The sequence below is a fragment of the Oryctolagus cuniculus genome, chromosome 12, assembly GCF_964237555.1.
Source record: "Oryctolagus cuniculus chromosome 12, mOryCun1.1, whole genome shotgun sequence".
Classification (NCBI taxonomy): Eukaryota; Metazoa; Chordata; class Mammalia; order Lagomorpha; family Leporidae; genus Oryctolagus; species Oryctolagus cuniculus.
In genome coordinates this window covers 110,034,757-110,058,849 of record NC_091443.1, presented here as the reverse complement: position 1 = coordinate 110,058,849, position 24,093 = coordinate 110,034,757, and the positions used below count along the sequence as shown (strand labels likewise).

Below are 24,093 nucleotides of genomic sequence, written 5' to 3'. Positions count from 1 at the left end.
GTGGGCCAGGCGTGAGTCGGGGCAGCTGTGGTCGGGTGCTTGTGTGCACTCCGGCCTCCACTTCCTGTCAGGTCTGCGGCACACCGAGGGCCACGTGGCCGTGTGTGCCTCCAGAGGCTACACGGACCACTGAAACACTGAGGGCTTTCGGGAAGTCTCCTTGAGGAAGCCACCAGCTGCTGCCTGGCGGCCCTTTTCTTTCAGAGTTGAGATGGAAGCTGTTCAGTGTTAGCCATTCCGCACTGGCAATGGGGATGATTCTTTGTCCCTGACAGTAGTCTGCCCCCTATTCCAAAGTGCCTCTGACCTCACGTTTTCTTCTGGAAGCTTCCCTGAGACTTCTGTCCAGCGTGTTTATTCCGACAAAACGTCCAGGAGATCAAGGGTCCAGAGCATATGTACTGCCCAAGTAAATTGTCTCCCCATGTGGTCACCAAAGGGTTTGGAGACTGAAGTGGCTTCCGAGGAGTCGTTCAGTGACTGAAACTGAGCACCCTGCCACCTCCTTCTCGGCCCCCCGTCGGAGCAGGGAGGACCCTCGCTTTCCAGTGTTCACTCTTCGCCCTGTGACCTTGTCTTTCCCAGAGCATCGTGGTTCACTGGCAGCCCCCTCCCCCAGCCACACAGAACGGGCTCATCTCTGGCTACAAGATTCGCTACCGAAAGGCTTCCCGCAAGAGTGATGTGACTGAGACCTTGGTAGTGGGAACGCAGCTGTCTCAGCTGATTGAAGGTAGGCTGCTTTCCCCGACGTGCAGTTACGTCAGTCTAACAGCTGCTCAGGGTATCCGCTTACACAAGCAAACTAAACGCGGCCAGATGTTGCTAATGGCTCCTCCTGCTGCTGACTTGATGAAAATTAGTGGAAAACACTCTCGCCAGCCCACACCATCTCTGAGTGGTGAAATCGAGTTGTTTGATTTCCTTCGTTACGTTTTTCCAGTATTCTCCACATGTTCTCTTTTGAGTGTATATATTATATTTTTGTAATCCGAAAAGGTGAAGCGAAGCTGTAAAAGCTAAGCAGTTGCCCAGTCTGTCCAGCTGGTAACAGAAGTCCACAGAGTGACGCGTGTTGCAACACCGGCCCTGTGCGTGCGTGCCTGCGGTCTGCAGCAGCCTGCGATGCTGCAGTCCTGTTTGTGCCTTAAAGCGCTGTGAGGTCTTAGAAAACCGTCCGCGATGGTGCCTTCTGTGTACTTTCCCCTGGCATATCTGGGAAGGTAGGCCTGAGTGCCTGTCCTGGAGGGGCTGCCGGTGCCTTTGCAGGCCGGGGAGAGGCAGGTTATGGGCGTGCCTCACCCTGCTGGTGTTGGGACCCTGCTTACAAAGAATGGAGGCAGATGCCCCTGAGCAGCAGGGACTTTCCTGCAGGACTAACGAGGCTGCAGCGCTGACCCTGGTCCACTTCCTTCCCAGCTCTGCCGAGACTCGGTCGGCCTCCGCCCCGCGTGCCCAGGTCCGAGCCCGTGGCCCCCCCTGTCCCAGGAGTGCCCTCATCACGGTGGTGTCTGTCTGTGTCCTGACCTAGCTTGTCTGAGTTTGGCAAGCAAACAGATGAATTTGAGTTTAGCACATTTACAGCCATAGATGTGGGCTGTCTCACTGCAGCACTGCGACGGCAGGGGTGTTTCTTCTCCAGACACCTGTTCTTGAGGGGATTGATCCGTAAAATTCCGAAGTAGAGCTGGCGGAGAGAGCTGCAGGCATTGGAGGCTCTGTCGCCCAAGCCCGGGAACTCCCGTCTACACCCGTGGACGCTACTCTCGGTACATGGCGTCGCTCCTGGGTAGGCACTGAAAGGTCAGCCAGGGCTGGCACAGCCCCCAGGGGCCAGGTCCTGGGAGCCAAGGTCTGCCTCCCTGGCAGATGCTGTAAGCTGCTGAAAGCCAAGAGGGCCCCTGGCCGTGGAACCTGAGCCGGGGTAGCCAGCAGGCCTCTGTCCTGCCACGTGACCTCACAGGTGGGACTCAGGCCTTCAGATTGGGTTGGCTCCATGGCTGCCTGCAGTCTCTTGGCTTCTGCAGAGAAGCCCCCCACCCCCACCACCCCCGAGCACAATGAACACAGGTTCCGAGGGCTGGTGAGCGTCTCCCTCAGGGAGCGTTGATCCCGACGGTTTCAAAGTCAGTTTCTGGTTTTACTCCAGAGTCAGGTACGTACCATCTCCCTCTGTGAGGCTTCTGTTTGGAGTGTTTCAGAGTACTATTTATTATACACCAGACCCTGTTCTTTTTTTTTTTTTTTTTTTTTTTTTTTTTGACAGAGTGGACAGTGAGAGAGAGAGAGAGACAGAGAGAAAGGTCTTCCTTTTGCCGTTGGTTCACCCTCCAATGGCCGCCGCGGCCGGCGCACCGCGCTGATCCGATGGCAGGAGCCAGGTACTTCTCCTGGTCTCCCATGGGGTGCAGGGCCCAAGCACCTGGGCCATCTTCCACTGCACTCCCTGGCCACAGCAGAGGGCTGGCCTGGAAGAGGGGCAACCGGGACAGAATCCGGCGCCCCGACCGGGACTAGAACCCGGTGTGCCGGCGCCGCTAGGCAGAGGATTAGCCTAGTGAGCCGCGGCGCCGGCCGCAGACCCTGTTCTTACTGCTAACACAAGAATAAAATGCAGTCCTAGCCCACCAGGGGACAACTCATGCCCTCAGGGAAACATCTGATCTGTAAGCAAAATACAATTCCCCAGGAAAAAAGACTTTGTTATGGAAATTCTTGCATTTAAATATCATACCTAACTCTGTAGGTTTTATTGAGCTTTTATTAGCGTTGGCCAGCACTGGGTATAAAACGGCGAATGAACACAGAGCCTTATTCTCTTGACGCTTGGTAAACACTGGAGGCCCGTGAGGATCAGCAGGCGCCTGTGCCGTATGGTGATCTCTGATGGAGTTCTAGCACTGTGTGTACCACATGCGCCCGTGAGGATCAGCAGGCGCCTGTGCCGTATGGTGATCTCTGATGGAGTTCTAGCACTGTGTGTACCACATGCGCCGTCGGCTGCAGAGCAGGAGGGGACGCTCAGCCTCGGCACACACACCTGTGTGCTCGCTCGCTCCCCAAGGTCGGGGCTGGCGATCGCATTGTCAGAGTCTGGCAGGACGTGGTGGAGCTGTGCTTGCCGCTGGTCCCGGTGTGGTCTCATCACACACACACACACACACACACACACAGTCCCGGTGTGGTCTCATGAGACAACACACACACACACACAGTCCCGTTGTGGTCTCATCACACAAACACACACACACACACGGTCCCATTGTGGTTTCATGAGACAACACACACACACGCACACACACAGTCCCATTGTGGTTTCATGAGACAACACACACACACACACACACACACACGGTCCCGTTGTGGTCTCATGAGACAACACACACACACGCACACACGTGTACTGCAGCACTTTCTGGCTCACTTGTGCAGACACATGACGGGTGTAAGCTGACTTGGGCCTGGCCATTCTGCCCCTTGCTTTCTGTAGGCAGACAAGTTGGGATGGGCTGTGGGAACAGAACCTGTCTCTCCCCCACACCATGCGACAGGATTAGTTAACTCAGCCAGGGCGCGTTTCGCATCCTGGCTAAATCACTCACAGTCTCACTGTAGGAGTTTCTCTACTGTGATGCTCTCAGAAACCCCCTTACAAGACCTACCACGGCACCTGGTGTTGAAGTGCTCTCCGGATGCACACATGCGTGCGTGGCTCTGTGGCTCACTGGCCACCGTACTGACCATTGCCCTGCCCTGTAGGGGACACTTCCATGTGTGGGTCTCATGGTGTTTGATGCACTGGCAATCTTCAGCCCTACTCACCGGCAGTTCATAAAAGCTGTGTACAAAGATTTGAGTGTCCCCCTCCGTGGCTTACTGTGTGTCCATACGGGAAACAGGTTACTGAGGAGTGGATTTCTGGGCCGTCGGCAGTGTGTGCAGCTCTGCCTGGTTCTGGGGAGCTCAGGCAGCAGAGGTACCTGGCAGGAGTGCCTTTTTGCGTTCCTCTCCGGGGTGTGGCATCGCTGAGACCAGCCGACTTTGGTGCTCTGTCAGAACCCTTTGGCCCTTCTTGGCCTTTGCTTCTTTTGCCACAAAACGAAGAGATTGCATTAAGCCCTCTGGAATGAAGTCTGTGACCTCCTGCACTGGGCATGTCTCTCTGCTCTGGGGCTGGCTGGGCTCCAGCCCTGCCTCCGGAGGAGGGAGCCACCCTGTGCTGAACCCATGATCCGTGTGCCATGTGCCGGCTCTAGCTGAAGCTGCATCACCATGGATGGCGTTGTGTTTCGTTTCTCCAAAGTTCTCGCTTTCAGCTTGTCTTTTTTGTCCTCTGGGTGTCAGGTCTCGATCGGGGTACTGAATATAACTTCCGAGTGGCTGCTCTAACGATCAACGGTACAGGCCCGGCGACTGACTGGCTCTCTGCTGAAACCTTTGAAAGTGACTTGGATGGTAAGAATGGTGGGAGTGGCCCGCGGTAGGCTCGGCTGTAGCCAGGCAAGTCAGACTGGAAGGCCGCAGAGTGGGCGCACGTGGCTTCACCCTGTCAGCTCCAGGGTGTTTCGCTGCAGCAGGGCCCCTGCAGTGGAGTTTTACAGTGGCCCTCAGAGAACTGTCCCTTTAAGCAGAACCGGAACAAATGAAACGTGCAGGTGCTGTCAGTCGGGTGTTTGGCTGAGGCCTTTAGGTGGCTGCATGAACTAAAACTTCAGGTAGGGCCAGGTGAAAATCGTGCCTTGGTTAGAATGGGACTTGTTTCCCCAAGCGCTGGACACCTGCCTGTCTGTTTGCCTGTTTATTCAGGTAGGAAGTACACATGCGTGTGTGTAGGTAGCACCTTTGTCAGTGACAGGTGCCAGAGTTCTTATTGTTAAGTCTCAGTTTACAAAGTGTTAAACTACGGTCATAGTTTATGCCTTGACTGTGTGTAGGGAGACTGTAAATTGCCACCTCTTTAATTAAGCCTCTTAGTTCTCTACCAGTTCGATCCATTGGAACTCTCAGATTTCATGTTTTCTGACTTATCGTGTTACGCAGTGGAGTCCATAGTTGGTACCATTGCTGTGATACGATGTTTGGTCACCTGCTCGTTACAGGCTTCTAATAACTCGGTGTTAGGCCTTCCTCTTTGCACCTGCTGGGGGCTGGGAATGGGCCACAGGACCAAGAGGAATGCACAGCTTTTGAAAGATAGTTTGTTTTCCTGCCGTGGACAGAGGTTCTAGGATCTCTGTGTCCCCTCTTTCAGAGTCACAGTGCAGTGACTTGTATGAGGGGCTCTGGGATGGTTCTCTTCCTAGAGTGCAGGGGAGGCATCGACCCCGTTCCCTGCAGGTTCTCTCTGAACTCTAGGGCGAGCTTGAACACCATTCCCCAGCGGCGGTCAAGTGTCCTAAGGGAATGGAGGTTTCATTCGGCTTTTCTGCTTTCCTTCCCAGAAACCCGTGTCCCCGAGGTACCCAGCTCTCTTCATGTCCGCCCCCTCGTAACTAGCATCGTCGTGAGCTGGACGCCGCCTGAGAACCAGAACATTGTGGTCAGAGGCTATGCCATCGGGTATGGCATTGGCAGTCCCCACGCCCAGACCATCAAGGTGGACTATAAACAGCGCTATTACACCATCGAGAATCTCGGTACGTGTGCCAAGTGCAGGAAGTAATTGTGTGGGGGATTTCTCTGTTGTCACTTTTTCCTGAGTTGTAATCTTACCGTTACAGGAAAAAAAAACATAAAAGTGGTAAAAAGACTTCTCATGCATTCTTAATGCACATTTCTCAAAGGCTGACGTTTAACCATGCTTGCTTTCAGTCTGTCTGTCTGTGTGTGTTTCTCCCAGCCCAGTTGAGAGAGAGCTGCAGACACGAGGACTTAGTGTTTTAATGTCGACGTCAGAGGGCAGCAGTAAGACGCTGTCTGAAGAGTCTGTTCCCATTTTGCCAGTTTTCACACGGATGTCCTCTAGGATGAAAGGAAACATGTTTTCTGGCCTTAGAAAACGTGGTGTTTTAGTTAACACCAGTCAACTTTCCTTGCTAAGGAGCAGTGCCTGGGTGGTTTTCTTGACTTTGGTAACTGACATTTCCTGACAGAACAGGCCGTTTCTGTTTGGTAGCACGCTCCTTAGTTTAGACTTGTGTGTTATTTCCTCCCTGCACTCAAGGTGCCCATCCCTGGGAGGTGCGTGGAAGAGCCAGGTTCGTGCCAGGGCATGGCATCAGGAATCACACGGTAGTCTGTTGGCAGTGACGCTGACTTTTTTTTGAAGATCTGCTTGTTTATTTGAAAGGCAGAGTTATACTGAAAGAGACAGAGAGAGAGAGAGAGGTCTTCCTTCCGCTGGTTCACTCCCAGAATGGTGGCAGCAGCCTGGGCTGGGCCAGGCCGAAGCCAGGAGCCTAGAGCCTTCTTCAGGTCCCCCACGTGGGTGCAGGGGCCCAACACTCGGGCCATCTTCCTCTGCTTTCCCGGGTAAATTAGCAGGGGGCTGGATTGGAAGTGGAGCAGCCGAGGCACAAACCAGCGCCCATATGAGATGCCAGTGCCACAGGCAGTTGCCTTACTATGCCACAGCGCCTGTCCCTAGTGACATTAACTAATCTGTTGATCAAAACAGTGGGTAAAACTGCCGCCTGCAGTGTCGGCATCTCATGTGGTTGCTGGTTCATGTCCCGGCTGCTCCACTTCTGATCCAGCTCTCTGCTATGGCCTGGGAAAGCAGTAGAAGAGGGCTCAAGTCCTTGGGCCCCTACACCTGCGTGGGAGACCTGGTAGAAGCTGCAGGCTCCTGGCATAGGTAGCTTGTGGAGGAGATACCTTGAGTCTTTGTAAATTTCCTGTTTTGCATCACACTTTCACGCCCTAGTCTTAGCATGTACAGTAGCAGTTGCTGCTACGGTGTTTCCCTCATTCCGTATCTGTTAGCCTCCTTGAGCGAGGAAGAACTCTCACAGGGAGGAAGGGCAGTGGTGTCCTCTGTAAGAGCTCTCGTGCCCCTTCGACGTCTCCTGTCTGCAGCTCGTTCCTCCTTGTGAGACGCAGTGAGGGGCTCCAGCCCCATCTGATACTTTCCCAGCCTCAGGCCTAGAATCGGCCACTTCTCCGAGGAACGTTGGTTTCTTTTATGAAAAGTGACGTCTTAAAGTTTCTACTTAATTTTATTTGAAAGGCAAGGAGATAGAAAGATCTTCCACCCACCGGTTCACTGCCCACGTGCCTTCCACAGCCGGGGCCAGCCAGGCCAAAGCCAAAAGCCTGAAACTCAGTCTTCTCTGGGGGTGTCAGGGACCCGAGTGCTGGAGCCCCCCAGGTGCACCTCAGAAGGAGGTAGGATCAGAATCCAGCCAGGTGCCGGATTCTGACGCTGAGGGGTGGAAGGCACAAAGAAGGGGAGAGAGAGAGAGCGAGAGAGAGAGAGAGCTTCCATCCTCTGATTCCCTCTCCCCGAGGCCCGCAACAGCTGGAACTGGGCCAGACCAAACCCAGGAGCCAGGAATTCTGTCCAGGTCTCTCACAGGGGAGTAGGAACCCAAGTGTTCACACCACTGTCTGCTGTCTCCCAGGCACATTAGCAGGAAGTTAGTTTGAAAGTGGAGGCAGGACTCAGTCCAGGCACTCTGATACAGGATGTGGGTATCTAGGGTGACAGCGTAACCCACCATGCCACAATACCCACCCCTGACCTTTACTCTCTACTGTGCAAAAACAGACCCGAGTATAGAATTAAAACTATAATGTTAAAGAAAGCATGGCGGGGGTGGAATCTTTAAGACTTTGGAGCAGGCAGGGACCTCTTAGGGTACAAAAAAACCATAAAATTTAAAACTTGATTTACTAGACTTAATCTAAGTTGAAACTTCTCCTTTTGGGAAGACACCAGTAAAATGAAAAGCCACAGACTTGGAGAAAAGAGCTGCTGTTGAAATACCTAATAAAGAATTTGAGTCCCGGCCGGCGCTACGGCTCACTAGGCTAATCCTCCGCCTGCGGCACCGGCACCCCGGGTTCTAGTCCCAGTTGGGGCACCGGATTCTGTCCCGCTTGCTCCTCTTCCAGTCCAGCTCTCTGCTGTGGCCCGGGAAGGCAGTGGAGGATGGCCCAAGTGCTTGGGCCCTGCACCCCATGGGAGACCAGGGGAAGCACCTGGCTCCTGGATTCGGATCGGCGCAGCTCTGGCCATGGCGGCCCATTTGGGGGGTGAACCAACGGAAGGAAGACCTTCCTCTCTGTCTGTCTCTCACTGTCCAACTCTGCCTGTCAAAAAAATAAAAAAGAATTTGAGTCCTAAAAATACATAAAAATTCTTAGTACTGAATTGGAAGATGACCCGGGGGAAGACACAGGCAGAACATTCGTACGTACACTGTACTAAACGTGTGAGTAGGACAGCAAGCGCATGCAAGAATGCTCAGTCCCGTTAACGTAAATTAAATAGATTAAAACCATAACGCAATACCGTGATCCTCCGCCGTAATTGCTAAAGTTGGGTTGACGACGCCAAGCACCAGCAAGGACGCAGAACTCCACTCCTCAGATTCGTGTGAGCACGTCTGTGCTGTGACCAGTTTGGAAAACAGTTTGGAGGTTTCCTCAGCGATCCTGCTCCTAGATGTTTAACCGAGAGAAGTCGAAGCACGCGTCCACGTGAGGACTTCAGCGCGGGTGTTTGTGTTGACTTTATTTACAGTAGCCCCAGAGGAGAAATCCTACCACTCGCTATCAGTAGGGAAATGGCAGACGCACGTAATGGAACACTGCTCAGCGATTGAAAGGAACAGGCTGTCGAAACGTGGGCCAGAAAGGAGTCTCACAGTCGTGCTGGGCAGCAGCAGTCAGGAGAGAGGTGCTGTGTCACCACATCTCATGGAATTACAAAGCAGGCAGGCCTGCCTCTGGCAGCGAAGCGAGGTCAGCGCTGCGCGGAGCCAGGGGCCTTGGGATTTGGCTATGTGGGCACAGGGGACTACGTGGAGTTTTAGAGGTCTTTATCTTGATTGTGCTGGCCATGCTACAGGTGGATATATTTGTTAAAACTTACCAGTATACTTTAATGGGTCCATATTATGTTTGGAAAATACACCCGAGTTGATCTTCAAAAGAGAATTTCAGCTATGTTTCTTCACAGGGAATGAGTTTGAGTAGTTACAATTACTTTGGGATTATCATCACAGGTCTTTCTCTGAAAGACTTCTCTTTTAACTCAAAGTCTGCTCTGACGAGATGTTTCTTCTGATCATTGCTTTGTAAGCATTTTTCCTAAGAAGAATTCCAGGTGGCTGGCAGGTGAATTCCCGCACCCTCTCTGGAAGGCGCGAAGCAGTGGTTGAAGTCTGGACTCACAGACAGTGCAGTGTTCTCGTTTTCACTGCAAGCAGCAGCACGGCCTCCCCAGGGAGCTGTCAGTCCGTCAGTCGTGGGAGAGCTTTGCCGGAGGGATGCTAACATTGTGTGGTGACCAGCGGCACCTCTTCCTCTGAAGAGAACATCCTTTGCGTTGTTGACAGGACACGGTCTCTGACCTTCAGGTGCTTCCCATCGAATGGGAGAAGCAAAGTAAAACACGAGTAGCAGTGGGGCAAGTTGAAGTGCCTCAGAGAGGGGAGAACTAGCAAGACACAGTAGCGCAGTCAGGGTGGAGCTTCGAGCTTCAGAGATGGGCTTGGGAGGTCTCGAAGCACGGAGGCGAGGAGCGGCACGTGTGCTGACGCTCTGAGGAAAGAGCGCCTGTACCAAGTCCCAAAGGAACTTAATCTGGGGCGAGCAGATTCCCCGGACACCTGCATCCCATGTCAGAGGGCCCGGGCCTGAGGCCCCGCTCCTTTTCCAATCTGGCTTCCTGCTAATGCTCACCCTGGGAGGCAGCAAATGAAAGCTCAAACATTTGGGTCCCTGCTACCCCCATGGGAGACCCAGATTGCATTCCTGGCTCCCGGCTTCGGCCTGGCCCAGCCCCAGCTGTTGTGGGCATTTGGGGAGTGAACCAGCCAATGAATCATCCGTGTCTGTGTCTGTCGGTCTCTGCCTGTTAAGTAAATAATTTTCAAAATTAATTTGGCGTAAAGTAAAAAAGGTTGAGCTGTGTCCATCAACCTTGGGTAGATGTCGGGTGTCCATCCTGTTGAGTAAGAAGCAGGTCAGAGGTGAAGTACGTCTGCCTGTGGAGTGGATCCCGTATCCAGCTGTTCCCAGACCTGCAGATGTCCTCCCGACCCCACTGGTCTTCAGTTCTGTCTGACGCGGAGCTCCAGTGCCTCCCCGTGTTGCCCGTTAGTACCTGGGGAGCGGGCGGACCTCCCGGCGAAGCAGCTGTTGGAAGCATTGAAGGAACCCCGTTTTCCAGGCTTCCTGCTTTGCCGGGTGCCAGTGGCTTAGGTCTGCTCTCCTGGGAACCCTTCCCGGGACCCAGGTCTTCTCTTCTGAGGCTGCGCTTCAGGTACCCTTGCCACCCTCACCCGGGTCAGGCGTGTGCTGACCCACTTCCACTCACCTGGGCGCCTCGCTCCCTCAGTCTGGCCAGTAGGGTTCCCTGGATCTCGGGGGCAGTGTTTCACTGTTCTGCCACAGCCTCATCTCCAGGCCAGAGAGATCCCGGGCACAGCCAGCCCCTGCTCCACATCTCCCCACACCCCCAGCCAAAGCCGCGCACCAGATCGGAAATTCTCTTTTGCATTCCCCTGCAGTTAAGGTTATGCCCAGTCACCCCTGAGTATCAGAATTCTGTGGGGAGCAGGTTCTAAAAGTGTTCTCGACTTGTGTCTTTCTGCCAGACCCGAGCTCGCACTATGTGATCACGCTGAAAGCATTCAACCACGTGGGCGAAGGCATCCCCCTGTACGAGAGTGCCGTGACCAGGCCTCACACAGGTACAGTTCCAGCCTGCGGCGCCTGGAGGCGTCAGTGGGGGGAGGAGCCTGTGGCAGCTGAGGGTGCGGGCTGCAAGCGGGGAGGCGAGCGGGGAGGCGGGCCTTCAGCGGGGAAGGATCTGTCCACTCTCCCTTTGCTTTTTGGAAACACGGATCCTGTCACAGAAGCCGTTCTGTGCCGGTATGTGTGCGGGTGTTTGGGCATTAGGACCTAGAAAGCGTACTTTTTGAGCGACTCAGTACTGGCTTCCCATTACGTGAGCCCGTGAGTTGCCACTCAAGCTGGTGAAGAGCTGCTGGGTCCTCTGTGTGTCGAGGACTCCCGCAGGCCACAGGGGGCGGCAGTGGGGGCAGTTGGTGGAGCTAGCATACGGAGGCAGGGGCCCTGTGCTCTTGCTGTGAGACCAGCTACCTACTGTTTAGTCTTTGAATTATCTCAAGCTAACCTACATATAATGTGACATTCCTAAAGGTATACAAAACAGCTGATTTGCATCCGGTGGGGAAGCTCGTTGAGTAAATGTGTTAAAGTCCTGTGAAGAATGCTAACAGCAGAGATCCTCCTTCCCTCCGTGCCCCAGAAATCGGAGTCCGCACCATGTCCCGGGTGCTTTGCGTGCCGAGCGCCCTCAGGTGTCACCTCTGCCCGCCTGTGTACGCCCTGCTCAGGCCGTGCTCCCGCTGCACGCCTGGCAGTTCCGGCCTGTGTGCTCAGGACTCGTGTAGAAAGAGCATTCGTGTTTCAGAAAGGAAACCAAAAAAATAAGGTCAAAAAGAGAACAGTTAGCATAAGTAGTCCGCTACCTTCTTAAACTAGCCTGTGATGGGGAAAGGTTGAAGTGACTCACTCAGCTCAGAAGTGACCTGCTGTGAGAAGTACACAAACACACATTCCCAAGTCGTGGACCCCTTAGCTTTTCCAAGAGTTGGTCTATACAGAGAAACGTTCCCCAAGTATTCTGATGATTTCTGCCCCAACAGGTCATTTTCTGTAGCTGATTGGTGTGTGTCCCGATGGGCTTGGAACAAGCCCCCGATCCCAGTGTGCGCCGCTCCTCTGGTGGTCCTTGTCTTCACCGTGGAGGAGTGGGCGGACGGGGACAGTTCCACTAGCTCGGCAGTTATCCGTAAACAAAGCCCGTGCCGTGCCGGGTCTGAGTTAGAGGAAGGCCTGGACTTGAAGTAAGGCCTTAGGAGCCTGAGGGCTGGGGAGGCCCAGGTGGGCCGCTGCTCCTCGGAGCGCCTGCGTTCATTCCGGCCCTGTTGGGCGGTGCCGCTCAACGAACATGTTGGCTGGGGATGTGCAGCGCAGCGGATAAGAACTGTGAAGTTCAGGAGTCTGCGTCCCGCGTCCCCACCCTCGATGGGGCCTCCTAGTCCAGTGGGAGTCAGCATGCTTTTCTCAAGGGTGGCTGGTGCCGGGCCGCCTCCTGTTGACTTTAGACCCAGGGCACAGAGGGTCCACTCTGACCGCGGGTACCAAGGCCAGGCCGAGTTGCCCTTGGCCGACACTCGGGACTCAGGCCTTCAGTGACGGGCCCTGGTGACCAGGGTCCCAGAACTTGAGCCACATTCACTGAAGTCTCAGGACAGACCAGGAGCTCCGTGCGCTTGCTCAGAAATTATACCCGGGGTTTAGAAGCGATTTTTGTCTTTTCCTGATCCGTTTTGGACAGGAGGTAGAATTTTCAAGTGGCTTTAGAAGAATCCAAGTGTGAATGATCTTGTATAATCACCGGATTAGCACGTCGTACTGTGCCGCAGTAGAGAATATGGTTCGTCCTGCTCCTGTCAGTATTTTCCTGGAGATTTTCCCTGAAAGAACACACGAGTGGAAATACTCCTTCCAGTGAATAACGTGCATCGATTAACTCTGGATTTTCTTTCTTTTTCTCCATTTCTCACCTTTCATTCCATTATATCACCCTGCATTTCCCTTTTCTTTTTGTTTTTTGTTAAAAATGCCACTTCCCTGTTGAAATTCCTTTCTACCCAGACACTTCTGAGGTTGATTTATTTGTTGTTAATGCTCCATACACCCCAGTGCCAGATCCCACCCCCATGATGCCTCCCGTGGGAGTTCAGGCTTCCATCCTGAGTCATGACACCGTCAGGGTCACGTGGGCAGACAACTCGCTGCCCAAACACCAGAAGATCACCGACTCCCGCTACTACACGGTGCGGTGGAAAACCAACATCCCGGCAAACACCAAGTACAAGGTACGCACACGTTCACTCTGGGTGGAGACAGCTAGTCCTTGCTGCTCTCTGCATTTTAAAGCTCTGGATTTCATTTTCTCCCCAGAATGCCAATGCGACAACTTTGAGTTACCTGGTGACTGGTTTAAAACCAAACACCCTGTACGAATTCTCTGTGATGGTGACCAAAGGTCGAAGGTCAAGCACGTGGAGTATGACAGCCCATGGAACCACCTTTGAGTTGGGTAGGTATCACCTGTCAGGACTCCTCTTCCTCGCAAGACAGGAGAGCCCCGGGGGCTGCAAGTGCTGCGTGTGTTCGGGGTCACGAGGCCTCTCCTCACCTGCCTTTGCTACCCGAGAGTGAGTGGACGTGCGTACAGGGCAGAGTGAGAGCAGCGGTTGGTATTCTTGTCGTCACAGTGCAAGGACAGTAGCAGATGGCAGGGGTGTACAGTGCAAAGCACACTCGATTTTAGCAGTGAAGAGACGTGGGTGCCGTCCCAGGTCAGCCGTCTGCTGGCTGTGCGGTCGCGAGGTCGTCCACTCTCCCAGCTCAGAATCTTCCTCTCTGACGGAGGGGGACAGTCCCTGCCTTTGCTGCTTTGTAGAGTTCCGTCAGCAAAAGATGGGGAGAGCTGGGCAAGCGTGTGGTAGTTCCAGACCCCGAGGTATGCGTAAGGGGCTATCGTCGTTAGTCCTGGAAACAGGGAGACGTGACCGCCCTCGACCACGCAGCCGTCAGCGCCGTGCTGGTGGAGCTGCCTGGTGGCTTTCTTGAGCAACAGTGAGTGACTTGTAAACTCCCTCTTGGGTTTCTGTTTGAGCAGACGTGAGAGAGAAGTTAAGGGGAGAGCAGCCTCCGGGTTGCAGCTGCCGATGCCTTGTGCCCACTTGTAGACCTTCTGCCTCCCCTGGGGCTTTCCTCCCACGGACAGCAGTCGCTGGGAGATCTTCGTCCAGCCTGGCCTCCCACTTCCTTCTCTTCTGCTTATGCATAATGAAGAAGTGGGATTACGGGCTCTCCACAGCTGGAAGGGCCCTGCTGTCTGCCTTTCACGTGGAGGTGTGCACGGACAGCCATGACCAGAGCTGCATTTGGAGAGCTCAGGGGACACAGGAGGTCAGCGGACCTCGAGTTTGCTTCCTCTGCTGGTATAAGGATGGCTCTCGTTCTAGCCCATTGGCGTCTTAGGATGTTTGCGCCTCACCAGACTTCCTTCCTGTGTGCATTCCAGTGTTGAGCAGAGCTGGGTGAAGTTAAGGATGTATGTAATCCTTGTAAGTAAGGACATATGTGATCCTGTTTCTCTTGCAGCAGCAGATCTCAGCCCTCACGTGAAATCGCTAGCAGAACACCACTGTTCGCATTTCACTGGGCTTGCTGTTGCATGAACAGCTTTATTGAAGAGTGACAGCCTCAGTATTTGACAGTGTGGTTTCATTGATGAGTCCTTTATTCTTTGAGGACACAGGGCTTCTAAGGGTCTCCTGTGCGAGACCCTAATGGAGTTCCAGCCCCTGACTTTGGTCTGGCTCAGCCCTGCCTGTTACAGACAGTTAGGAAGCGAACCAACCATGGCGTGAGAGACACCTGTCTGTCTCACCCCTACCCCGTTACTCTGCCTTTCAGGTAGATGAAAATTAATGTGTTTTTTTTTTTTTAAAGAAGGTCATATTGGGTTGAGACAGCCAACTGTAAATGAGAGAGAAAACTGCTTTATACTTAAAAGTATTCTAACAAAAATACTCCCGACAGAGGGAGAACAGCACCTGGTTTTGGTTGTCCTGGTCTGTGAGCAGGGTGGTGGCTGCCCCTCAGTGTAGTGAGGTGCTGTTGGCACAGTGCCCGCCTGGCTGGCCCGTGCACCCCGACTCCCAGCTGAGCTGCCAGTTCTGTGTATTTTCTCAGTATTAGATATTTTCTTCTTTTTATTGGATCTGATTTTAAACAGACAGAAGCAGGCCTTCTCTTGTCTGCTTGTACACTTTGTTGTGCCTTTCAGGTGGGAAGGGTTGAGGAAATGGTGAATTGAGTTGAGATGGACAGGAGTTCCTGAACGTGTTGTTATTTTGCAGTTCCTACTTCTCCGCCCAAGGATGTGACCGTTGTGAGTAAGGAGGGCAAACCCAGAACCATAATTGTGAACTGGCAGCCTCCTTCGGAAGCCAACGGCAAAATTACAGGTAAGCGGTCTTTGCACGGGCATCGCTCTGGGCCCCGGGACCCTGCCTGGCCGGAGCATCTCAGGAGAGCACGGTGCTGCTGGGAGCGGCGGGAGCGCAAGGCCGACTCCACCGACCTGTGGGTGGTGCGAGTTGGGATGCTCGTCAGGCTGGAGCGGAGGTGCTGTTGGCCCACGGTGGGCGTGAACGGGCCGACTCAGACCACTGCAGGGTGCACCAGACACCAGCCTTTGGCTCTCCCGGGACCTGGCGCACAAGTTTATTTTCTCTAGGAAACCCGTTCCCCTCTGCCTGAATGACTGGCTCTGGAGTCGGCCACCCCCTGCCTAATTCTCCAGGTGACAGCCAGATTCCGCTCTTCCTCCCGGATTCTAGCGATGCGTTGGGTTGGCCCTTCCTTGGCCCCTGCCTCAGGCTCCCGTGTCCATATCAGAAGTGAAGGCTGGCAGTGGCCGAGGCCCTCGAAAGGAGCTGGGATTTTTCCTGGGGTTTCAGAGGACCTCCCACAACAGGGAGGACACTGGCCTTCCTCAGCCTCAGCCTCAGCACGGAGGGAGCCTGGCGAGGTTCCGCTGCCAGCGCTTCCCTGGCGCCCAGCTGCACTCCACGTGCGCGGAGTTCCTCTGCGTGCGAGAGGTGGCCTGAGCAAGTGGGAAGGAGCCCCTGGCACTGTCCTGCTCTGAGCTGCAGGAAGACTGCCCCCGTGGACGTTGGTCTCCGGTGAAAGAATCACTCCCCACTTGATCTGGGTTAGAATCTGACCTTTCAGAACCAGTGAGGGTACAGCCATGATTTGTTGATGAGGTGGGCTTGCCATTGGCACTTCGTGCCTCTGCGGTGGGAAGGGAGCGCCCCCTGGTGGAAGTACAGCCGACAGCTTCCCATGGCTTCCCCTGCACCAAGTCTGTGAGAGCCTGGCAGGTTGCTGCTTTTCTCCTAGGAGCTCAGCTTGGTGAGCCCTCACACAGCAGGGCAGCCATTATTGACTTTCAGAACCACTAATTTAGTTGTAGACCCTCAGACCTCATGCTGTAATGTGTAAATGACGTCACAGGCACGCACAGACTTAGTCCTTACGAGAAGAAGAGCAGGACTGAGGTCTCTCCCGTTCGCTTCTCTGGACAGGTTACATCATCTATTACAGCACGGATGTGAATGCCGAGATCCACGACTGGGTCATTGAACCCGTCGTGGGGAACAGGCTGACTCACCAGATCCAGGAGCTGACGCTCGACACGCCGTACTACTTCAAGATCCAGGCCCGCAACTCCAAGGGCATGGGGCCCATGTCTGAGGCCGTCCAGTTCAGGACCCCTAAAGGTACTGCCCCAGCTGGGGATCTCTGGGGTCTCTGGTGAGGCTGTGCTTACGCCTGTCGCCTCTGCAAGCACAGGCCATGGATGACACGCGGGTCCCCGGTGTGCGGATTTGTCCCCACCCACTGACTGCCAGAGCACGGGGCTCCCCGCGTCTCAGCCTGACTGTGTGCTGCACCAGTGAGCTTTGGCTGTGGGCCGCTCGGGGCAGGTGAGGTGCAGCGCTCAGTCTGGTGTGGGTCACGCCACAGTGACAGATGCTTCCCTGTCGGCACGCGCAGGCTCCTGACCCGAAAGCTGATGTGTACGCCTCGGTAGAAAGACGGTGTGAGAGGGGCCTAATACGTAACACCAGATCAGAAGAGGAAGACAAAGGATCAGCCAGGGGAGCTTGGGCTAGTACCCTTCAGCTGGGAACCGAGTCTCTGGAGCTGTGGAACCTTTGTGGATTTCTTTTCTGTTAGCCGTAAAAGCAAGACCTGGATCGGTCAGACGTGTGTGGGGGTTAACTTGTTCCTTTGAACATTCTGCTTGTGATCCTTGCTCTTGTTTTTTCTTCCCTGTGCTCGGCCTGTTAGCGGACTCCTCTGATAAAATGCCCAATGACCAAGGTAAATGAGTAGATGGCCTCTCTCGCCTTTTCTCTCTTTTGTGACCTATTACTGCCTTTTTCTTTTTGTTTTCCTGAAAATCTGTACCATGTGTTGAAAACCACATAATTAATGACCCAGAGTGGAGTTGGGTCCATGTTTGTGGCACACTTGGGGTATCTGAAAAGCTTGGGGGTTACTTAGGAGCTAAATAGCCTGGCAGGGAAAAAAATCGGGCCTGCACCCATAAGATGGTGGCGTTGGTGAGGGCTGGGCTGTGCTCAGGTGACCTGTGGCGGAGGTGGGCGTTCAAGTCAGGACAAGGACAGTCGCATGGATTTTCCTATTCATGGCATCCAGAGTTCTCAGTGTCTCCCAGTGAAGCGTTACATATATAATCCCCTCAGCGAATGCCCCGTCTTCCTCCCCTACAGAAACCTGCGCCACGCGATGTCCTGTGGCTCTCTGACCAGACTAGTGCTTTGTTATGTCGCCAGGAGCTTCATCTGGAGCTCTTTCCCATTTCTTCCCTTGAACACTCATACGTGCGGTTATTTTCAAAGAGGGCAGAGGACGGGGACTACTGGAATGGAGACCTGGGCAGCCTGGACCCGGTGTCACCACTCTTGAAGCTGCGAGCTTTTCACTGGAGAAGCCACGGACAGCTGTCCTTGGTGATGGTCAGCTCTGGGAAGCCAGCTGAAGCTGGTGTTCGCTGAGACGGAGCACCGCGAGTCAGTCTAACACGTGCTGTCGTGGTGGAAGAGAAGGGACCAGAAATGCAAGGTCTTTGGACCTCGGCTGACAGAGAGGAGCCAGACCTGAGCTGCCGAGTTTCAGGGCTGTGGAGCTGCGTTAGCGTTCAGTGAATCTGTGTTGTAACTGGAGAACCTGCAGACATGCGTGTGCGCAGCGTGAGAATGTAGAAGAAATCCTAGCACGTGTGCACGGAACCTGGGCACGCTCCCCGTCCCTCTCTAGCCAGAGTGTCATTCTTGGTGAGCCACAGGACTGCTTGGTATTGATGGTGTGAGGCCCATCCTTGGAGTTTCTTGTCCTGGTTTACAGCACGGAAACACAAACCAGCCAGTGTGAGGACGGTGTGCTGCCTTTGGGACTTGTTCACCCTGTGCAGCCTTGTGGGCAGATTGGCTCAAGCGTAGCTGTCCTGGTAGCTCCACACGCTTCAATACCAAGAACCTCACAGGTGCTCAGCCATGTGGCCCCTAGACCTCATCACAGCGAAATGCCGGCCAAGGACAGCTGAGAACTAGTTGTGAGGGGAGTCCCGGGAGGGTGTGGGCAGTGGGCAGGGCGGGCCCTGCGAGGTAGCTTCCAGTGAGCCCTGTTGGATCGGTGTGTCCTGGAGCACCGTGCTCTCTGCCTGTGTGAAGCGGGGGAAGCGTCCGTTCCTGGAGACTGCTCTGCGGTGACCGTGGGTCGTGTGCACTGGGCACTTCCTACACCTACAGGGGTATTCAGGATTATGGTATGGTTTCCATGTAAGCCCGACAGCTCCATGAGGTAGATGCCATTATTAGCCCTGTTTTCCTGGGGAAACCAAGGCCCAGAAGAGCAGCGAAGTCACTTGCCCTAGGACAGGCGGTCATGGCTGGTGCCCAGGTGCAGACAGTCGGCTGAGCTGCCGAGTCAGTCACGAAGGGCAGCTTTTACACTGCGATTCTTGCAGACCTCTTTTCAGGACGAGTGCACTGGGCTCTGGGCTCAGATCGTGGATTGAGGGATACGTTAGCTGTGTTGGGGAAGAGTTCCTTGTATTTGCTTTACCCAAGCAGCTCTTTGGTAGATGTGGAAAAGTGGGAGACCAGGATGAGGAAACATCAAGCTGCCCACGTCCCACATCTGAGTGCTGGACTCCGTACCCGGCTCCACTCCTGACCCCCCTTCCTGCCCGTGCAGACCCTGGGAGGCAGTGGCAATGCCCAAGGGCTTGCGTTCCCACCACCCGCATGTGAGACCTGGACTGTTGAGTTCTTGGCTTTGGGCCCAGCCCAGCCTCAGCCACTGCAGGCATTTGGGGAGTTAACAGCAGAGGAGTGAGTACTCAGGCACGCATGCCCTCACTCTCGAGTTTAAACAAAAAAGACCAAAAATACGAACTTCTTAAACAAGTGCTTGCACGTATTGCGGGCGACCCCCACAGCCGAGATTGGCAGCCTCGCCGAGAGCGGGTTAGGACAGGGTCCTTTGGGAGCTGCTGGGGGGAGGCCTTGTCCACCCGGGGCTGTCTGCGGACAGGGCAGGAACTGAGAGGCCGGTGGAGCCTCCATTTGCGTTCTTGCTCCTTCTTAGAGCAGGTTCCTGCAGGATTTGAGGGGCGCCTGCAGGCCAGAGCAGCGTGGCCAGTCCCTGGTAGGATGGGAGGAGAGTGCCCCGGCTGGTGCCCTTGGTTCCTCTCCCCAGAGAGGCGACCTCTGCCTTCAGTCCTCCAAGTGGACCTCCAGGCATGGCTCCTTAGGCGAGGGAAACAGCCACGCTCCCACCTCTGGGCAGCAGAGCGACGGTGCGGTCAGAGCCACGGCGCCAGGGGTCCGACTTTCAGATGCCGCGTGGCACAGCAGCCACGCCCCTCTCTGCTGGGCGCACGGAGCCCGCACTTCCCCGTGGCTTGTGTGCTGCTTCATTTCTCACGGACACGGGGGACTGCACGTGCTCTCTGGGGCGGGGGCACTGCTGACCTGTCACCCTCTCCTTCAGCCTCAGGGTCTGCGGGAAAAGGAAGCCGGCTGCCAGACCTGGGATCCGACTACAAGCCTCCAGTGAGCGGTAAGTGCCTTCCCAGGGCTTCTTGTCCTGCTGTGGGCCTGGGAGCGTTTTGTTGGAATCGGTGTGGTGATGCCTGGCCCAAGCTGACTTGGTTCCTGTTGTTGAATGCATCTAGTGGTGGGCATCTTCTGGCACGTCTGCCAAGTTACCACAAGCCCATTCTTGACGGATGCATAAATAAAATCCTCTCCCCACATAGCCAGCCTGAGATGAGTTGGTTCCCTAAGGGACCTGTTACCCACTGCCTCCAGAAAAGAGTTAGAATTTTGCTTTCAAAAGTAAAGTGGCTCCAGAACAAGCTGCAGGAATGTTTGCATCATTAGGTTCTCCCAGCCCTGTTCTTTAGTTTGGGGATTCTAGAAAGTCCCACTGTCAAGGCCGTCCTAAGAGCCAGGGCCTTTCAGTTAGTGAGGACCCCTCCTTCTCTACAGACGGCATCAGTTGTGTTATTTTGCATGTGAAGTTGCGTTTGATGCTCCCGTCACCACAAAGCAGGGAGAACAGAAGCTGTTACTTCCGCAGTACGTGAACAGACCTGGTGGAAAAGGTGCGTGCCTGGGGCTGCCCACGCGGGCAGTCCTGGGCCCAGAACCCAGGCTCTCCTGACTGCCGAGCACGCGGGCAGCCCGAGACGCACAGGTTTCTCCACGAGACCTGGGGAGTGGCCAGGTGTCCACAGGAGCCCTTCCTGTGTCTTCACCTCCTTCAGAGGCACGCGGGAGAGGAAGGGTCACTCCTGGAGACTCGCGGGCCACCAGTGGGCAGTGGGGCTCTCATGCCCGCCGTCTGGAAGTAGGAGCCGTGCTGTGCTGCCCAGCCTCCAGGGAAATCCGTGTGTTCTAGAGAAAGCCAGACCTGCACGCGCTGGAAGGAGTTGGTGTGCCCTGGTTCTGGGCCTTGGTTTACAACTTCTCCTTTCTGTGCACGTCCAGGCATGTGCTGGCCACAGCGTCGTGCTCAGTGAGGCTGTGACCGAAGGAAGCATTCTTTCCCTTTCCTTTCTCACGTGCGTGTCTTCAAAGGTTCAGGTTCCCTGAGACAGGCTGCAGGAGCAGGAGGGGGAGCAGACCCACCTCCCAGAAGAGGTGGCAGCTCACACGGATCTTGACGCACTGAAGGCCGCCGAGTGTCAGAGCGGGCTGGACGGTCCCAGAAGCAGTACAGCGTGTCCGAAGCCCGCCCCCAGGGCCACCCGGCCCAGGGACGGGAAGGCAGAGTAGAGGCAGCCTGTCGGGAACAGAGCACCTGTGCAAAGAAGGAGAAGGAGCGGGGGCGAGCGTGTGAAGCCCGGCAGGAGTGGCTGCGGGCAGGTGCAAGGGAAGCTGGCCACGACGGCCCTGCAGGAGAGCTGTCGCTCCCCTTGACAGCCGCAGGGGAAGCTTTTGTCTGGCTCTGCTGTCAGAGTCCAGGGCAGTTGTGTGAGAACTGCTACTGCCTGAGACGCACAGTGCCCACCCTGCCCTGGGCCTGACCCCACCCCAGGGCTCAGCCCCACGGGGCCTTCCATGAGCTGTCCCTCCCTCCAGGCCCTTTTGTCATCAGTAGCTCAGCTCAGACGCCAGCTCCTCCGGGAAGCTTCTGCTGCCCCCTCAGTCTAAGTCAGCCACACGGACCCTCTGCACCACAGCCCTTCCCTGATGGGCCACATCTTTGCCGTTCACCACTGCACCTGTAGCCCCTAGAGCAGTGGCTGGCACCGCGTGGCCACCCAGCACGTGCCTGCCGGGTTAGTGTGTGTGCTCAGGCCTCCTCTTCCCCTCAGCTGAATGAGCAAGTTACCGCTGCATGTGTATTCATGAGCGCAGACTGCATTTCTCAAGTGATTTTGTTCATATAATCTCAGACACCTGTGTGGTGGGGAAAAACGGGTTTTGCTGAATGTACATTTTTAAAATGGTTTTGAAAGCTGGAAATGGGTGACTTACAAATGTGCATCACAGGATGCATTTCTGTCACGTGGGCACCTTTGTCCACGTCTGTCTGAACCTTCGGCCGTTCCTGGCCGTCAGGGAGCCCACCGAGCCCTGCCCCTGGGCAGAGCTGTGTGCCGAGCTCCCGCGCAGGGCAGGCGCAGCTCTGTGGCACTTGCAGGAGACAGCCCCACTGTGGCAGCGCCGTGCCCGGCCCCGTGAGGAGTCTGCCGAGGCTGTGCGCCACGGCGGGCACTGCCACCAGTGCTTTCGGTTCTCCACGCTCACCGTGTCGCGTTCCCCCGTGCAGGCAGCAACAGCCCTCACGGGAGCCCCACCTCCCCGCTGGACAGCAGCGTGCTGCTGGTGCTCATCGTCTCCGTGGGCGTCGTCACCATCGTGGCGGTCGTGGTCGTCGCCGTCTTCTGCACGCGGCGCACCACCTCTCACCAGAAGAAGTAAGGACGCGGGCGGCCGCGGTGAGGAGTGGCGCGGGGCAGACCGCCAGGGACCCGGGCGGAGCGGTGTCAGGTGCCTTCAGAGCACACGGAGAGTGGCCCCTCTTCCATACACACGGGGCCCTGCTCCTTCATGGCGTCCGGAAGGGACCGTTTACCAAGTCACAGGTGGAGGTAGGGAAGCGGGGCAGGGGTGGTTGGGGGCCGCACTGTCACACTGAGGCCTGCAGGGCCGAGAGGAGGGGCTGCCATCAGAGGCCGGAGGCAGGAGGAGGCAGCAAGAGGAATGCAGCCATTGCAGGGCCAGAACCCCTCCCCTCCCTGACCTCCGGGCCTTTGCCAGAACCCGCTGTCACCCTGCCGTAATGGATGGCGCTCGTTTAGCTCATCCCCAAGTTTCAGAGCCAAACAGGGAAGAAGTATGGACAGAAGAGTGACTGCCGTCCAGCCCCTTGGAGATGGCGCCTGTGCCACCATGAGCCCGACAGGCACCGGGAGTGTGTGCGCCCCCGCAGGCCGTGTCGCGGCACAAATGCCAGCAGAGGTGGAAGACCAGAAGCGTCTTATTCTCAATCCAAACTGAAGAATGGGGGGGGGGGGGGGGCAGTGCGGGGCATTTGGCTTAGTGGTTAAGGCACGGCTTGGGACCTCCGTGACCCACCACCGAGAGCCCAGGTTCAAATCCCCTTCCGTTCCCAGTCCTAGCTTCCCGCTAATGCGCACCCTGGGAGACAGCAGGTGATAACTGAAGTATTTGGGTCCCTGCCGCTCACCTGGGAGACCTGGATGGAGTTCTCAGCGCCTGGCTTTAGCCTTGGCCCAGCCCTTACTGTTGGAAGCATCTGAGGAGTGAACCAGTGGGTAGAGATTGAGATCTCTGTCTGTCTCTTTTCCTCTCGCTCTTGATAAGTACATTTTAAAAAATTTTAATATATCTGCATGTTGGGGTGGGGATATTTTAATGTTCATTAAAATGTTTTAATGCTCATAAAAATTTCTTATTCAAGAAATTAGTATTAACCAACATAGCAGTTTTCCAGAGAGTTCAAATGACTGAACTCCCCTGGAGTTTCAGGGCTTATGGCTTATTGCTGAAGCAGGTAGCAAGGGAGTTCAGTTTGTACCAGTGCTTGGTGTAATGTCTTAGACTCCTAAGTGAGAGAGAGAGTCCTTGACCCTGGATTACAGTCAGCTCACCTGTCATGTCGACATGTGGACCTGGATCAGAGCTTATATCTGTGTTGACAGTGAGACGTACCACAGGAGGAGATTCCTGCGTTACTCATAGCAAAAACACAGTATGGACAATAAAAGGACTCAAGTTGTAGTATCCAGAAAGGTCCTAAGAGGAGGATGTTGCGCCATAAAATTCACAGCTTCAGGTGTTGTCATCCATTCAGGTTTGATCTGCCCAAGGCAAGGATACGTGTGTTCAGAAGTGATAGATTCATTCCCAGTGTACAGGGCAGGTGCAAGCGACTAACTGCTGCTTGTAATGACTGATGTCACTTTCTGCGTTATGTGATAATTGAAACCTTTCTGCCTTTTTGTGGATTGATTGATTGATTGATTTGAATGGTAGAGCAATGGAGAGGAAAGAGAGCAGTCACATCTAGTGGTGGCTTCCGGCTGGCAGAGTCCCGAGGCAGCACAGGGTATAGCCTAGGGGAGAGACAGGGAGCGCTCATGCCTCTTCTGGTCTCCCCCTTTTCTGGGGTTTCTACCCTGAAGATTTTTGAGAGGTAGAGTGCTCTTCCCCTGGTTCACTCCCTCAGTGCCTTCAG

At 55.1% G+C, this 24,093-nt stretch overlaps 1 protein-coding gene across 14 annotated transcripts in view; it reads left to right on the top strand.

Moving 5' to 3' along the window:
* Positions 1-24,093, top strand: part of NEO1 (neogenin 1) — a 223,276-nt gene that overhangs the window by 176,052 nt on the left and 23,131 nt on the right. For 6 of the 14 annotated variants that reach the window (XM_070054695.1, XM_070054691.1, XM_070054702.1 and 3 more), the window contains exons 13-23: positions 586-733; positions 4,345-4,455; positions 5,442-5,636; positions 10,767-10,862; positions 12,859-13,082; positions 13,168-13,306; positions 15,141-15,248; positions 16,374-16,568; positions 17,143-17,175; positions 19,873-19,941; positions 22,162-22,309. In XM_070054695.1, the coding sequence (XP_069910796.1) occupies positions 586-733; positions 4,345-4,455; positions 5,442-5,636; positions 10,767-10,862; positions 12,859-13,082; positions 13,168-13,306; positions 15,141-15,248; positions 16,374-16,568; positions 17,143-17,175; positions 19,873-19,941; positions 22,162-22,309 (1,466 nt within the window). The remainder of the gene's footprint in view (positions 1-585; positions 734-4,344; positions 4,456-5,441; positions 5,637-10,766; positions 10,863-12,858; positions 13,083-13,167; positions 13,307-15,140; positions 15,249-16,373; positions 16,569-17,142; positions 17,176-19,872; positions 19,942-22,161; positions 22,310-24,093) is intronic. The other 8 variants (XM_070054699.1, XM_070054703.1, XM_070054696.1 and 5 more) reach the window with 3 other exon arrangements.